Source organism: Ursus americanus, chromosome 28, assembly GCF_024610735.1.
Source record: "Ursus americanus isolate L20-20 chromosome 28, mUrsAme1.1.p, whole genome shotgun sequence".
Classification (NCBI taxonomy): Eukaryota; Metazoa; Chordata; class Mammalia; order Carnivora; family Ursidae; genus Ursus; species Ursus americanus.
Window position 1 is genome coordinate 9,253,348 of NC_142154.1, and position 17,681 is coordinate 9,271,028.

General features: G+C 44.8%; 1 protein-coding gene across 10 annotated transcripts in view; it reads right to left on the reverse strand.

Annotated features, from left to right (window-relative positions):
* The window catches only part of AKAP13 (A-kinase anchoring protein 13), a 323,926-nt gene that overhangs the window by 135,804 nt on the left and 170,441 nt on the right, over positions 1 to 17,681 (reverse strand). For all 10 annotated transcript variants that reach the window (XM_045813170.2, XM_045813172.2, XM_045813169.2 and 7 more), the window contains 3 exons: positions 17,190 to 17,388; positions 11,624 to 14,687; positions 7,498 to 7,643 (listed from right to left, as the gene is read on the reverse strand). In XM_045813170.2, the coding sequence (XP_045669126.2) occupies positions 7,498 to 7,643; positions 11,624 to 14,687; positions 17,190 to 17,388 (3,409 nt within the window). The remainder of the gene's footprint in view (positions 1 to 7,497; positions 7,644 to 11,623; positions 14,688 to 17,189; positions 17,389 to 17,681) is intronic.

Below are 17,681 nucleotides of genomic sequence, written 5' to 3' on the forward strand. Positions count from 1 at the left end.
AAGCAATACAGTATTTTCCTTTTCTTTTCTCTCCCCTCCTCTCCTTTTCTTTCTTTTTCTCTCTCTCTTTCTTTCCTTCCCTCCCTCCCTCTCCCTTTCTCTCTTTCTTTCTTTCAAGTAGGCTCCACGCCCAGCATCAAGCCCAATGTGGGGCTTGAACTCCCTGAGATCAAGACCTGAGCTGAGATGAAGCTGAGCCACCCAGGCACCCCAATGCAGTATTTTTCTAAGAGAGCACCTGGTGGTGGCCCTTCCAAGTCTACTGGTAGAAAGAGCGGTACACCCAAGCCTGTGTTTCCGACAGCATGCACATATCTTCAGTCTCACAAAAGACAATCAATCAGCTTTAAAATGGAACCTGGAAAGCCATGTGAGGTAAACCCTGTAAAAATAACACACCATTCTTTGGAAACTTCCCTCCCTCCAGGGTGTGCACAGGAACCTGGAGAGAAGAATGTATCATCTAGCTCACTGAAAGATATCTATTTGTGAGCAACTCTAGCTTTATCTCTACTTTAACACTTACTGCCCTGTATCTTAACTAGTTCGATAATGGTCTCTTCCCACTGCAATAGGAGTCTCTGAATGCAGGCTGACCTGTTTTCACTGTAGCAGACCTAAGGCCTAGCACAGAGTTCCCTGAGCATGTGCTGAAACAAGTAATGAATAAGTCAGTGCACTCCCTTCACATAAACAGCATGTGGCACAATAACTGACCATGATAGCCTGACAGAACTGGTCATTTCTTCCAGGACCATCTTAACCTTCACCTATCTAACATCAGAATCACAGTCTTAAGCATGGGTCTGATAATTCTTAGTTTAAAATGGGGTTAGAATTACACCTACCGCTTATAAAATGTCTATTACATGCTAGCCACTCCACTAACTCTAGTTAGTACAAATAATTCTTGAAGAGAACATCATCAACCCGAATTTACAGATGAGGGAACTGAGCCTCTAAACAAATGGATCAAAACAGCAGATCAAGTGTCAGAACTGGGATTAAAACTTTGGTTTATTTGGCTCCTAAACTTTCCATTATGCTTGGCTACTATCCTTGACTGTCAAAATAATGAGATAAGAATGAACAAAAGTGAAATGAGGAGTGTAAGAAATGGGCCAACAGAGTGGTAGGAATCAGATTTGGTTCTTTTGAACCAACAGAAGATTAAAAAAGGGGGGGGGCACAGGCCCTCCTCTCAAAATGTACCTATGACCTACGATCAAGCCGTTCTGAGAGGGGGAAAAAAGCAGATTATTAATACAATTTAAGACTCCAGAGCAAAACATCTTGGGAACTGCTCAAGGAGAAAGTGATTAGTTAGGAATCTGGCCATTAAATAGTGTGATTTCAAAAAGTCACTTATATGATCCTACACACAGAGTTGTCAAATCGCTGTTATACCCCTGAAACTAATGTAACATCGTGTGTCAACTACACTTCAATTAAAGAAAGTCCTTCGTGATTGTCTTTTTGGTCTAACACATAAGATATACCCCCCCAACATTTGACCAACTGGTCCAAAATTAAGAGCTGAAAGAAACTTCAGAGAATCCCTAACCATTAAAACAAAGGAGAAAATAGGCCAGAGAAATTAAATAACTTGCTCAAGGGCACTTAAAAATCTAGAGTCAGATCATTAATTTATAATTTTACATATATTATCTACAGATACTTTAACACTCAGATTATACTTTCTAACTTCTGACTTTACAGCCTGAACCTGTGGTTCTTCGAGGCACTTCTATTTTGGCAACTAGGTAAGTCTAGAAGAATATTTGCAGAATTTCCTGGAAATATCCACTTCAGAGGAGACGTAGAGAAAGAATATCTCCAAAAAATTTGTACGAAAAAGCTGAGGAGTAAGTTTTCCTGTGGTTGAAGCTAGTTCTAGTGCCAGACCCAAAAAGGATAATTAGGGAGGCCTGGCTCTCTTAAATGCCAAATACATGCAGAGAAGACTTATTGGCGTCTCATAAAGAGGCCAATTTGCCTTTCCCTAGGTGACACGCCACAAAACTATATATGTAAATATGATAGCAGAGACATCATTAAAAGGACCTTTCTTGAAACTGAACACTTAAGAGGGTAGGGTGTGTATGCCATTTTGAATATCAGTGTTAAGGCTTGTCCAGTAAGTTACCAAACAGCCTGAGAGCTGCCATATTTTCCTATGGCAGCTGAGCAAGAAGGCTGTGACCAGCCACACAAAGCAAAAGCTTTTCGCCAGACTCCAGGACTAGAGATGGAAATGCAAGCTCGCCCCCTTGAGACAAGAGAGAGAAAACACGGTGTTCCATTAAAAATAACAGAAAATCAGAGAGAATTCAAGAAGATTTTAACCGGAATCAGTTCAACACTGCCCTTTCCACAACCCTGAAGAAATAAATATTAATATTGTTGTCAAAATAATTAAGAATGGAAATTCAGTTAATGTGATGTTTTGCTGTGAAGTTATTAAAAAAGGGAGAACGGTTCTGATTTACATTGCTTTCTTGATTGGGGACCGTGTGTTAAATGGAGAGTGGACTTTCCCAGTAACCTAATACTCAACATATGGGATTTTACAGTTATGCTTGAGCATATTTGTGCCTGAGTGTTTGGCTGCTAGGACCATCGGCATCCTGACAAGATAGACAGGCCTGCTGAATTAACTGCTCCAAGTGGCTAATAAGCTTATGCGATGAGCATTTGGAAAAGGAATTATTACAGAGATACCTCAATGAACAGACACCCCAGGGAAGCAAGTTCCTTCCTAACGAACCCGGCCACATACTGAAGGGTAAAGAATCCTACAGGACATGGAGTATGCTGGTCCGCAGCCCTCGGGCAGGGAAGCAGTAGTTGGAATTCTTTCCTGATCACCATGGAGCATATTCTCAAAAAGAATGGTCCCAGAAGGCTTTCTATTTTGCACTTAAGTATCCAATGTCATCTCTATACCTAGTCATACCATTCTTTCGGAAATAAAAGGCAGGTCTGGAAAATCTTAGTAATTTCTGCACCAAAAGCCAACTCTTTGGACAAACACTATCTTGGTGATATTTAGCTGCAGGTAACAGACTGTGATAAGAACATGAGACTTATTTTAAAGTGATTCACTTACGTCCTAAAATGGCCAAAGGAATTTTCCCAACCATCATTGAAAACACAGCAGTATCATATAATGGCTTCAGAGTCTTCGTATGCGTAAGCATCATTCTGGGGTAGAATGCAAAAACCCATCCAGGTGAACTGGATTCCTCAAAAGTATAACCTCAGAAGTTTGACTTTTCTGGAAACCACAGTATAGGAGAAACATTACTAAAATAGAAGTTAGGTCCTAATCTAGCTTAAAGCGTTAATTAGTTGTGAAATAAGTCAAGTCACCAGCCTGAAACCATCTTCTCCTATAAAGTAAGAATGTTGAGACTGCAGTCTTTAAGGTCCATTCAAATTCTAAAGGTCTCAGAGGTATAACAAGCTCCGTTGTCTCCCCACTCAAATTACTGTCTGATGTCCTCCTGAAGCTTTCATAACAACAATCAAGAAAGAGAAACCACGTCTGGATTTAGGAACCGCCACATGCCATTGGTTACTTAAAAAATGGAGACTGGAGTCCGAAATTGTGAAACTAATTAATAATAATAATGCAAAGCTGTACTTTCCATGTGCCAGGCCCTGTTCTAAGTGCTTGATATATATTAACTCACTGGGGGGGGGGGGGGGGAGGCAACAAAAGGTAATCGGAGAACCTTGAAACCCGCAATGTAAGAGGGGATAGTGCTGAATATTAAATTGTGACTAGTATTAAAGCGTTGGCAATACTTAATAACAAACCACAACCATAAAATGCTGATAAAATGACTAATGGGAATAGGCCATGGTACGTGTAAGTCAATGACTTGGCCTCCGAAATTGTGAACACTTTTCAATCCAGCGAAGAGGATCTCTTCGGACCACCTACCGTCTACTGAGAAACCTGCAGCATTTAACACATACCCATGTCTTCTAAGAGAATATATGCAAGCATTCATCTGGATACTAATTCCTTTATGAATCATGATTTTAAGCAGTACTGACTTCTGAAATAAGGGTCTGTGTACAGCACGATGGTCAAACAGGTGAAGGGATGCAAAATTCCTTAAATGCTTGATAGTGCCACACTCGGCAGAGGGCTGGATGCACTTTGTCACTTAGGTGCTTAGCGAAGGTGACAGAACAGGGAGGGTCCCACAGGAGCTCAGAATGGATTCTTCATTTACATTTACTACAAAATTGCCATAAATGCACCACCATTCCAGGTTTTCAAGACAGTAACAAAAGATACACAACTTCTTTCTGTTTTAAAACTGGAAGAGGATGATTCAGTGAAACAGTAATTCAAATGAAGCAATGACTGGCCTGTTCCCAAGGTCAACACACAGCCTGGGCATGTGTCAGAAAGATAGGATTAAATAATATTAAACTAATGCCACTCCACCCTCCACTACAATCTCAAGCTCACTCTTTCAGGGTGAAAAGTAACCCTTTTCAGACTGCAAACACACAGTCCAGGGGGTTAAGGCCAGAAGATAAGGACGGGTAAGGAAGCCACGCTCTGGAAAGACTAAGTCAAAAAGCTAATTCAGGAGAGACCCAGACCCGAACTCTCTGTCTTCCAATTCCAACATGCAGTCTAACACTGAGCGTTTCTACCCCAAAACAAACAGAACAATGTGGAAAAGAAAACAAGTGTACCTGCTTTCTCCTTCCCACTGGCACACAAGCATTCTCTAGGCCAGGGGCCCACTGCTTGGTTTGTGTAGCCCATGAAAAATCCCAAGAGTAGGTTTTACATTTTTAATGATCGACAAAAAAACTGTTGAAAAAGGAGTATTTCATTGCAAACAATGAATCATGGAACACTACATCAAAAACTAAGGATGTACTGTATGGTGACTAACATAACATAATACAAAATTATTTTAAAAAAATAAATTAAAGAAAAAGGAGTATTTCATGACCCGCGTGTTATGTGAAGTTTAAATTTTAGGGTCTATCGATAAAATTTTACTGGAACCCAGTCCCACTCTTGTTTACGTGCAGCCTGTGGCTACTTTCACACTAAAACAGCACAGCTGACTAGTCGTGACACAGCCTCTACCACAGAGCCTTCAAGTATTTACTCTCTGTCCTTCACCAAAGTCTGTGGGCTTCTTGAACACCTACACAGTGAATACAGTATATGAAGAGTTCAATGGGGAAGATACAAGAGAAACTGAGACACGGGGAACGTCAGCGTGCTCAGGCTTTATCCTTTCAGTTCCCAGCAAACAGGGCAGGTGCTGCAGAGCAACAGGGAGGAGAGGTACGTGGTCAGACGTCACATCAGTACGACAACGCTGTGAGCACAAACATCTCCACTTCCAAGACCCGACCACGCTCGAACACAGGTTTTCCACAACTACACGAAGTGGAGGCAGTCACCACGCCCAAGGCACCGGTACTTCCCAGCAAGAGACAGGTCACAGACCCCTATGGATGCTGGTCAGAAGCCCTGCTCACAGAGCCTGGGGCAGTCCGCGGGGACACACTCTGCTGTGCCCGCCCTCCAGGGGTTAGAAATCAAGCTCCTGGCTCTCATTTTGGCTGGGTCTGACCCGGGGCCAGTCATGACACTGAGGGTCTAATCCTTTCACCTGGAAAATGAGACAGGCTGACCAACCACAGGAGCATTTTCACTCTCGACTCCTCCAAAACCAGAGGAAAAATGAAGAGGAGAGAGAATGACAAAAGGAAGAACTTAAAAAAAAAAAGTAATGTTTTGTTTTCTTCTTTGTAAGAGACACGATAACATTAGGCTAGAGGTAACCCTCATGGGAAAGCAAAGGGTCTACGGCCAAGCAGCAGGCGGTCCTCAGTGACAGTAATCACTACTATGTTAACATGGAAGGCTAAGAAACAGGCCTTTGAATTCAAGGATGTGAGTTTGTTCCTTCCCTTTTTTAGGGGCTTCTGGAAACAAAGACACACATGTACCCATGCAGGGTGTGTTCTCTTTTCTTTCCCCAGGGACAAGAGCAACGTTTGTCCGAGTGCTGCCTGCTGTACAAGTAGCCGCCCAGGCATTAGTCACGAACATTATCTGTAAGGAGGAGTGGGACACGACGGTCCGCACCTCCCTACCACTGGACTCCAGTAAAATGAAGCTTGTTTATCACGGTGTATACACTTCAAACAGTTTGGGAGGGTATAGTTCTGTTTACCTACTGGGGCAACTGGAAGAAAAAGTACCACGTAACCCTCTGAAGAGCAAAAACAGGGCCCCGTCACGTCTAGACAAAGAAGACTGATTTTTCTGAGGGGAAATATGATTTAGTCTTGTAACTTGATTTTCAGCTTCCAAAGGGTTTTTATTTTTATTTTTTTTTTTATTAACCAGCAAGGACTCTAAAGCTTAGAGCACTGTTTCTCTCAACAAGTTTGTTCCCTTGTTTTAAGTTAATAGCTTGAAACAAAAAGAATCTTAAGAACCTAAAGAAAAAACATTTTTGAAATCTTACTGAATATTAAATATACAATTACCACTACCAGGTATATGAAAACATATATCCACACCAACTTGTACGCAAAGGTTCCCAGCAGTACTATTCACAACAGCCCAAGAGCAGAAACAAGATCAAATGTGTCCCGTCCATACAATGGAGTATTACTTGGCAATGAAAAGACACAAAATATTAATCAATGTTACAACATGGTTCAACCTTGAAACAGTAAGCTAAATCAGAGAAACCAGTTGTGAAAGACCACGTAGTTATATATAATCCCATGTGACTTTCCAGAATGGGCAGATGCGAGAGACGGGAGGGGAGGGACACCCAGGAGCCGGGCAGTGGGGAGGGATAGGCTGCTAATGCTTACGAGGTTTCTTTCTGGGTGATGATAATGTTCTAAAACCAGTGGTGACTGCTGCTCTGAAATCTACTGAAAATGACTAAACTGAGCACTTACATGGGTGGATTTTATGGTGTGTGAATTATAACTCAATAAAGCTGTTAAGGGAAAAAACTAGTGAACCTTTTTTTGTCACTAAAAATGACATGCTACACATTTTAGACAGCTAGTCGTGAACCCTAAGTTAAAATCTCATTTTTGCTATCAGTTTCTAGATAAAGAACAGTCAGGTTTTAAAAAGAGTTCCTAGATCCTTTTGTGGTAACTCTCATTTTGTGGCGCGTTACACATGATGACAAGCTCAAGTCTTGTGCTCACAGGGAAAATCTTTTTCATTACAATCTCCAAGGGATCCATGCAGAAGGGCCCTTTCCAAAACTAAGCTGAACACAGCCACATCGCCACATCTACATGCGATGGGACAAGAGAAAGGGGGGAAAAGACTATTGTTTAAAAAAAAAAAAAGTTCCCCAAACAAACAAACAAACAAACAAACAAACAAAAACACTAGGCCATCAATCAGACACAAGAGAGCCGGCTAAATACATTGTGTGCTCCTACAGACTTCGTGCCACTTACCGCCTGGGGCGTCAGGCCTTGCTTCACGTCGGGGTCGGGTCTGGGTCTGGCGGCTGCGTCCCCTGTGGCCACCTCTGCAGGAGCCAGGCTCGCCCTGGTATTACTCAGAAAATCCACTTCATCTGCAGCTTTCAAGTCTGGCATTTCTGAAGAGAACAAGGGGGTTACAAAGTGCGTCAGAAAAATCAGTTCCTGCATCTTAGTATCTGTACAACGTCCAGGCTTTGTGTGTTTTGTTTGCTTTTGTGTTAAATGGGAAAGTATTCATTTGGAGCTGGTGTCATTTCGGGCCCTGCGCTGGGCTATTCCTTTATCACAAGGTCTGCATGGTTTTCCCCTCGCCTCTGTATGGATTTGCAGCTAAGCAGACATGCAAGTCCATGTCTACTCAACTCCCATTTGCACTACTGCCTTTTCCTGACCGATCCGTGAGTGTGGTGCAGACTGCATATGCAAAAGCAAATTCACGAGCTTTAAGGAAACAGACTAACAGCTGAAGCTAGGTAGTCCATCTTGCTCATCATCAAAGAAGCCAGAGATGTTTATATTTGCAGAGGACAAAGTGGAAAGACCTGTTGAGAAGGAGATAAACCCTTTAAGAAGAGTCTTTAAAAACGTACTGCACACTCTCATCTAACCATCACTGCAATGGACAAGACTAAAGTAGTCTAGTAAGTAATATATTTTTATATTTTAATTTTTATTTCTTCCCCAACCAAAACATAATCACAAACAAGGAATTTTTTCCTTTTTTTTTTTTTTTAAAGATTTTTAAGTAATCTCTACACTCAACATGGGGCTCAAACTTACAACCTCGAGATCAAAAGTCATACACTCCACCAACTGAGCCAGCCGGGCACCCCAAGGAATTCCTTTTCTTAAGAAAATATTTTTATATGTTTTCTTTAGAATTATACTCACTAGACCAAACAGTAGTGGTTTTTGTTACCTGACCACCATATGGTAAAGCAAATACAGGAAGGAAGTGATAGCTTGATGTCTGAGGCAAATTTAGGCTTTGACTTTTTTTTTTTTAAAGGGGGCTGATGATTGAATGTTTAAAATTCACCTTGGCAATACAAACAAAAATAGAACTATCATCTCAATTTCATGTGGAAATTTTTCTGTGGCCAGTTTTAATCTCGTCATGCCACTACTCTGGCAGAAAAAAATGTCCCATACACCAGAGGGCAGAGAAGTTTCTTTCACCAAAGAAGAGAGTTCATGCTAATAGCACATTGTGACACGCCCAAAGGTCTACATCAGGTTTAGGAAAGCTACATTCCTACAGATGAGCACTTACAAATTCCGTAATTTATAATTATACAATCTGACTAGCAATTTGAAAGTGGGCAAACAAGTTTCCTTGCCCAAAGAACAAAAATCTGTGTTACATTTCATAAAATGTAAATGAAGTTAAAAAAAAAAAATCTAAACAATCACCTTAGAAGTACTTACTGATCAAAACATTTCTAAACAAGAGTAATTTTTTTTTGGTTGTTGATGACTTCTATTTTATTTATTTGGGGATGTGATTTTTGGCACAACCTTATTATCCTATACGCATCAAGTGAAAATATGTATCTTGGCAAGCAGCGACCAATCAAGACCGCGGACAGTGACTGCTGAGACCCGAGGGGCACCGGCAAGCTGTGCGGGCCTGGCCTGGCTCAGCCGAGGACGGCTAACTTCCCAAACCACTGAGATGAATGCTCAGAATGAGTGCGGGGCTGCACCCCCTCCTTCCACCTGGCAGTTTTGTGTTTTCTCATGTGAATTTCTATTTGGCTTTTTCTATTTGGCAGCATCTACAAACAGAAGCCAGTGCCATGTGGCTCCTTCCAAGTCAGCGGTTAAACCGATGTCTCTTCACTCATAAAACAGTATGCTTAGGGGCGCCTGGGTGGCACAGTGGTTAAGCGTCTGCCTTCGACTCAGGGCGTGATCCCGGCATTATGGGATCAAGCCCCACATCAGGCTCCTCCACTATGAGCCTGCTTCTTCCTCTCCCACTCCCCCTGCTTGTGTTCCCTCTCTCGCTGGCTGTCTCTATCTCTGTCAAATAAATAAATAAAATATTAAAAAAAAAAAAAAACCAGTATGCTTAAATCCATGAATGGAATGTAAACGTCCCAGAAATTACCCTTTGGCTGAGATCACACTCAGGTGCTTTTTCTCTAGGGCAATGTGACCTGGGACTTTCCCCAATTCTGCCTTTTTTTTTTTTTTCCTCTGAAGAAAGCACCTATTTCTTGGTCACTGGCTACTTCTCTCTGTAACGTAAGACCATGAGCACTGAACACATATGACTCCTCTTGGTAGCAGAACAAGTAACTCGCCCACACACATCAACCAACCCTAAACCCAGAGAGACTGCGGATACTTCATATAACTCATTTTCCTACCTAAAACCTTTAAATCGTAAAGATCAGTTCTTAGCATCTATACCCCATCTACATACTACTAAAAATCAAAGTCTGAAATTGTCCCCGGTTTCTACCTTTTCTCTCCAGGTTATTAGAGACCCAAACTTCACGTAATTTGCACTTGCTTGGGTTAATAAATTCAGATGACTGAGCCAGAAAGACAAATAATTCCAGCCCATGTGGCCAAAGACACAGCACCCAAATGAAAAGAACACAGCCAGGCATCAGCTTACAGCCACTCCCATTCCTCTGAAATGCCAACCTGCCAGGGCCCCCAAAATAGACTTGTTGTTGTGTCTTATTTTAAAAATTAGAGACTTTTCGTTTAAATCCTGAGACAGTGGCCAAAAAATTCTAGTACTAACAATCCAAAACACGAATAAAACTAAAAACCTCAAGTCACCAAAAATACTATAATACCTAAGGCTTCTTAAATTCCTCAACTGGAAAAAAAGATCATAAACGGTTAAAAACCCTTTATGGGGGACGGGGGAGGACCACTGTGTTTAAGCGGCTCTTTTTCCTAAGCAACTTCTTTTCTGGTTCTATTTGTTCATTTCTCTGCCTGCCCCACCCCCACACTTTGAACACACACTACAATTTCAGGAGAGTTTCAAACACTGGAAGAGCAGCAAAAACAAACAAACAATAAAAACAATTCAGGCTACTTCTTACCTACACAGCCCGGGGGTGAGCATGGAGACCGGTCCTCTGTCTACACCTGGTAATAGGTGGTGGCATCAAAGTACGAATCGAACTGAATCGAACTGACCTTTAACGATTCAGGAATCGTTATACCACCCTGGACTCCAGCTTCGGCTTCAGCCTCCACCCCCAAGAAGAAGTTCTATTCACATCGTTTATTTGCCCCGAGCCACAGCGGTTTCTCTTCGCTCTCTCTGGCCATGGTTACCCACAGATGGAACGCGCTGCTGTGTGAGCAATCTGCTCAGTGCAGCTGCTTCACCAAGATAAGCAGACACGACGTGTGCCCTGTGACAGCGGCTCAGCTCACTCGGGCGGACATCCTGCATCCTATCCCCTGCACTGCGCTCCGTCCCGAATTCCCAGACTGCTGCCCAAAAGCAACAGGCAATGGAACTGGAAGTCGGCTCCGAGGCAGGAAAAGGAGGGCGTTCTCTCCGCTCCCTTCCCCCCGCCCTCCCCAGTGACCTAATACCACCATTTTGGATATAGGGTCATTCACGCAGAACGACACTTACAGCTGTTTCATGAAACCACCCTGACTCTAAATTTGCTCAGAATACAGACTAGGAGGATAGGGAAAGAAAAGTGTTCCAGGTCTGTAAGCAAAACATACTTTTTCGGCACTGCTTTTTACAGTTCTAGAAAAAAGGACGAAGCCATGTGAATAAAAACACCGGCTAAATTCCTTTATCATTGTAGAGCACCTGCGATCAAGACAATTTTCTCGGCAAAACTGCAAGTGCTCTGGTGTGGCAGACAGAGCGCTTATAGGCTCCAATCAATCAAGCCCGCAGTCCACGGGAAGCCGGAAGCAAAATCTGTCCAACCCTGAGAGGACGTGCCTCTCCTGACGGTGGTGACTTGGCAACTTACCCAATGAATGAAAAGACACTTCTAAACCACAAAGACGCCTCCTTTTCCTACCAGCATATCTCTGAGGCCCTTAAGAGAGTGCCCCTCAAACTGCTACTTCTGCATTCTGCTTTGCTTACCTGCCGCCGGCTCAGATCCTTCAACAGGCAGAGCCATCTTCTCGGGCTCCTCCCTTTCAGCCAAACCCCCTGCAAGGCTGCCGGGGGCTTCTTCACAGACACTGCCCATGTGTGCGGTCCGCCCAGGCAGAAAAGTGCTCCCTTTCCCTGCAGAAGCGCTCTCTGGCTGCTCAGTCACTGGGCCCGACTCTGCAGGACTGGACAGTGACATGTGACTGATCCCCCGCCCAGTGATCAGTGCTCCCGAGGACTTGACTTGGTTGAGGACGGCCTCCACTATGCGACTCGCGGCCTCCTCGATGGAGTCTGCTCTCTCTGGCAGAGGCCCAGCACAGGGTAGAGGGGGAGCGCCCCCTGCCCCACCTGGGGCCTGGTCGCCACGGCTTGAGGGTCCGGCGTCGGCGGGGCGCTCCCTGGCAAGAGGCTGCTGTGAGATGTCCTGTGCGTCAGCATGCACCTGTGCGTCCCCGGAGCCAGCCAAGCCGCAGCTGCGCTCTCCCTCCTTCCAGCTGAGAGGCACCATCTCCGGGGCTGCGGCACCCTGTCGGTCAGTCACACCTTTGTCCTCCAGAGCTCCCGGCAGCCCCAGGATCACAGTCTTCTCCTGGCTCAAGACTTCTGAAGTTGGGGGGTCTTGGGCACTGTGTGATACAGCCTTTCTTCTGGCCCCGACAGGATCTTGTAAAGCATGAACCACGGCAACATCCAACCCATTTCTGCTCACCTCACAAGCAGTGTTTTCACCCTGGGATTCAGGGTTTCGCACTCCGCCATCCAGAGCAGAAGATCGATGGCAAGGAAGAGCCTCAGACCCAACTGGTAACAGACCTGGCAACGGAGCTGAGCTGCTGTGCTCTGCACCCAAGGCTTCCTGGCGTGGGTCTGCAGCCAGACTTGCTCCCGGTGGCACCAGGCTCTGTGCAGCCCCACCTTCAGTCAGCAGCAAGACTGGTGGGGCCACTTCCTTGTTATGCTTCGTTTCTGCGTTCAGGCAGGCTGAGGCTGTGCCCAGTGAATTACCGTGCTCAAAGGCTCTGTCCTCAGCAGCTGAGCTAGGCTCTCCACAGAATCCCAGAGCCTCCTGTCCAGGAGGTGGTGTTCTCTGCTCTTCCTGAAACGCTCCTGAGGAACGAGTGTCTTCCTTAACAGAAGAACAAGTCACTGCTTTATCTGTGCCATCTTGCCCCTGAGCTTCAGAGCTTTCTGGAACCACCAGACCTTTTCCTTCTTCAGTCAGAATGGAATCGGAGGCCACAGTGGCCTTACCCGCACGTAGCAGAGAAGGGTCAGCGCCCTCCTCGATATCCAGAACTTCAGACGCTGCTGAGAGGCAGGGACCCCCATGTTCCCCTCCAAGTCCCATGGGACTGGTATTCCCCATCCCGGGCTGAAGATGGAGAGCAGTGGAGGGCGCAGCTAGGCCTGTGGCACCGTCTTCTAATGGCTGCTTATCAGGATCGCGCGGATCTCCGCCTGGGCCATCTCTACTATCTGCAGCTGTATGCAGTTCAGGAGTTGCTGTTCCCTTTTCTTTCTGGGAGGGGACAAGAAAAAGTGCGTCATCTTTGGTTACTGATTCACTGCCTGGACTGCTCGCCAGAGAAAAAGTCTTGTCTGATGTCACTGCCTGGTCTGACACCAGTTCTTTCTCGGCTTTGGGGACAACTGCCTGTGGATGCACTTCAAGCGTCTTTGTTAAAGCGGTTCCTAGGTTCAAATCTTTTCCCTGGCCCTTTCCATCTGAAACTTCGAGAGGAGGAAATTCTACCTGCTCCTGGGTGTCTCTGAGAGGGCCCGGGGTGGCTGTGTGAGCCCGTGGACCTTCACAGCAGAAGGCCGGGGGCGGATGCTGTGTGGGGGGTGGTCCTGGGGCGGTGCTCTCAGGCCGGCTAACTATGCCATCACAGTGTCCCGCAGCCAGCACGCCTCCAGAAGTCACTGGGCTCTGCCCACGGGCAGGGGCAGCACACAGAGTGTCCCCCCCACTTGTAGAACAGATGGGCGATCTGCTGTTTTGGCTTTGAGTGTGAGATGAATCAGTTTCTGATTTCTGGTTTGGCGTGTCTTTCTGCAGCCTGGGAAAGGTCAGATCAGAGGGTGACGCTGCCTCGCTTGTGCCTGCCAAGGGAGCAGAAGGATCGAGCCCATCTGCAGCAGCTGGAACTACCAGGGAGCTCGGATCCGCGGAAGCCCTAGCGCTCCCTTCACAATTTCTTGAAGTTTCTGTTTCTGCAGCTGTGCCAGGGGAGGCTTCTCCCTTCCTAGACGCAAGTAAAGACTCAGCAGGCTTGCTGCCATCCGGGGAGCCGGTGGCAGAGACACAGTTTGGAACAGCAGCTTTATCTGAAGGCGGTCTTGTGACTTTTACGTCAGAGGCTCCAGCTGTGCTGATACTAGAGTTCTCAAACTTTTCCTTTGTACCTTCCCTTACTTCAAGCACGTCCTTCTGGGCAGCGGCGTCCGCATTCAGGAGACCACATTCTGTCTCCCCTGCAGTCACCGGGATGCTGACTGCCAGTTCACCCCCAGAGAAATGCAGACTGGGAGCGGCGCCCGGTTGCATGCCCACGTCTCCCTGCAGGACGCTGTCTCCAGTGCCTGGAGACTCCTGGTCTGTGGCCAATGCAAATGATTTTGTTCCAGTTTGTCCACTGCTAATTCCACAGGATGGAAAGTCTCCTGTGCCCTCTCCTCCACAAGCAGATGTGCTCCGAAAGTGGCTGCTCGGATCAGACTCGGCTCCACAGTCCAAAGTAAGTGATGACTCTGCCTCTGCCCCTTCGCTCCCCACACCTTTAGTTTCCTTCTTACAGGAACAGTCTGTATTCTCTTCCTCAGCCACACCTGACAAATTGGAGGAACTCTCCATCTCCCCCACAGTGCTCCCGTGGCCACTCGGAGGGCGCTCAGGGTCTTCGGGAAGAGACGAGCGCTGCTGGCTGTTCCCGGGATCCGACGTGCAGCAGAGAAACTGGCCATCTGCGTCTGGCACGCGGGGCAGACCTGAAGGATCCTGCGCTGTCACCATTAAGGGCACAGGATTGTCCATCTGCTTGTTTGTTTTCTAGGAGGAAATGAGAGATAGTTGTAAAAGCTGCCCGTGGGAAAAGATGGCACTCACACCTCGAAGCAAGACTCCTGCCGAGGGAACTCGCTGCATTCCAGCCCTCCTAAGATCACAGGAAAAGCTGATCTCAAGAAACACAAATACATTTTCTCTTGTTCCTGAGAGCACTTTCCTCTCTTGGAGCTACATATCCACTGGAATGATAAAACGGTCAAGATATACAACACGGCTACTGCCTAAATTATGAACTTATTTTAGAAAAGTAGATGAAAACGGAGCCTCAAAGACCTTACTTTACAAAAGCACAGTGACTACCTTCACCCGAGAAAGATATTTTTATAGGGTCTCTGAGAGGAGCACAGGCACTTCCATCCCACCTCATGAATATGAGTGAAAGGAAGTCCTAACCAGTGTGGTAAAGTCTTGTCACCTGCAAGGTGCAGACGGATGCTGCTGTGCCCAAAGTTCTTACTGAGAAGTCACACAGTGTCCTCTACTCCTCCAGACGGGCTCCACTCAATCCAGCTTAGCCACTATTCGTTACGGGTTCGTAATTTCAAGAACAGTGGCATGGCGGATATTCTTTTGTTTTTGATAAAAGCAGTTCCTCTGTTGTCTAGTACTGAGTATGAATTAAGAACATATCAAACTAATAAGATCCAATTCCTGATTATTCTTAGATAATACTGTGGCTTGAGGATATTATAAATCATGTTGAAACTATTTTCTGCAACTTTACAGTACTTTTAAAAACAGATATTGTCAACTATATGGGAGTCCTTTAAAAAAAACACAAACATGGCTGGTCAACCTGATGGCAAGGCCATGCCGCTGTTAACCAGGAAGACCATGGTAAAGGCTGAAGTACAGATTTATGACACAATGTTGAAAAAAACATAAAAAATAGTGTTAGTCTAAGGTCATAAGTATGCAAAATTTACATGTGCATGTAGACAAGGCTTAGGAAAAATAGAAAAAAAAAACAAATACAGCTCATCTTTACAGTGGGTTTGCCTTTCTATCAAGATTTCAGAAATTCTTACAATACTACTATTTTTCAACAAATAAAAAATGATTTTTAAAACATGTTTGCTCTTCCCCATTCTCTAACCTACTGCGATAATCTCGTGCATATCTACTGTGCACTGTCCTCGTTCAAGTACTCCCTCAGAATACTTACAGTTCTCCAACATTAGACTAGTCCTGTCTACCACCCAGTTGATCGTAAAAGTTTATATGTGCAAGTGCACAATGTGTTGTGCTCAACTAAAGTCTTTCTAAGAGAGCACAAGAAAAATGGGACTTCCGCTAAAAGCTTCTGTGCTGTGCTCCGCAGAGGGTTCAAATTTAGATTGCTCCCATTCCTGTGAGAGTGTAACCGTCTTCTAAAGATCATGAAGGCAGGTCAATCCATTTAATAAAGGGCAAACGTTACAGGACAGAGATTCAGGGAAACAAGTGTTGGTTTAGAAGCTCCTAACACATGCATCCTGTCAGAGTTTTAACTTCTCATAGTTTCCAGGCAGATATTCCCATATTGTGCAGTAACCCTGGCACCTGCAAGCTGGTATTTTCAACTGGATTATCATTCACCTAGTAAGAAGAGCTCCAAGGGAAAATCGGGCTTCTTGGCAAGCCGTTCAGAGGAAAAGAAAATGACACCTGTCCTGGAACAAACACGACTGAGAAAGGGAAAGGCAGGCACATCCCACAGCCCTGCTATGAAGTGTCTTGGCCTGCTGGGCTCAAAAATAATGCCTGCTCCCAAAGATGCCTCTGGTACTGAGCTGACCCCAGATGACCTCAAATGAAATTATTGTCAAGCTTTTTCCAAATCAAATCAGCTCTGAAATAAACTGGGTGGAAAAATTATCTAAACTTAGCCTTTCAGATGTTATGGCCAAGAGACATGTACCCATATGACGTTTATATTATCCATAATAAATGCTACCAGGGAGTCTGTAATGTTTTTACGTCTGGCAACAACTTTATCTTGAAGGCTTGAGTGGATTATAAAATCTTTATTTTTTTAGTGATCTTTTTACCATTCAACTATCAATTTAAATATAGTAACATTATCATCACTCACTGAAATAGTTGTGAAAAGGCTTTATTTTTAAGTAAATGTGGTCCTTGTTCTTTAGCAACAATCTCAGGAACTGTTTTGTTCATTTAGCTTTATAAAGCTAAACTGACAAATTTATAAACAGACAAATTTCCTTTTATGCCAGGAAAATTGAGTTCTAGTTGTTGCCTATTTCTGTATCTGCAGTGTGTATGCGTATCTCTCATTATTTCAAAAACCTGGCAAAAAGAAAAGAAAAATTCCCAGTCCCCTGCTGCTGTTCCATATCTATAAGCAGTAACATCTCACACTGCTAAAACTGCTTTAGGTTTCACATCTTTGAGGAAAGCACTTCTTTGTTCTAATTACAAGAAGGTTCACTGGGGGGGAAAGTGAGGGCACAAACGCCTGAAAATGGACTTTTTCTTCCTTACCATTAGCTGCTGTTGGATGTTCATAAGTTTAAAAATATGTCCAGTGCAAGTGTCTCCAGGAAATGGGGCTTCATGACGTGACTCGGACTCAGAGGTTACTGTATAGATGTCCAACTCTCGATGGTGCCTCACAAAACAGTCTCCATATGGGATCTCACAGGACAAACTGCTCCAGGAGTCTGGCTCCCCAGCATTCTCCCTGTAAGCAAGCAGGGTCTGGTTAGCATACAAAGGTTCTGCTCCCTCACCCCTGGCAGAGCTCTTCCCTCTCAGTCTCAAGTACAATCCCTTACCCCCTGCTGTGCAGGCTCTGCAGCAAAAATCTGGTTTGTACAGTTCCCGAACAGCATCTAACTATCTGTTCCATCCGCCTCATAAGAGGTCACAAATGGATTAAATGAAAACTGCAGGATTCTTCCCTAAGAATGTTCTTTTGATCAAGATAAAGAGAGGTCTGTGAGCTTAAAATAGTTAATATTATGCTAACAACCA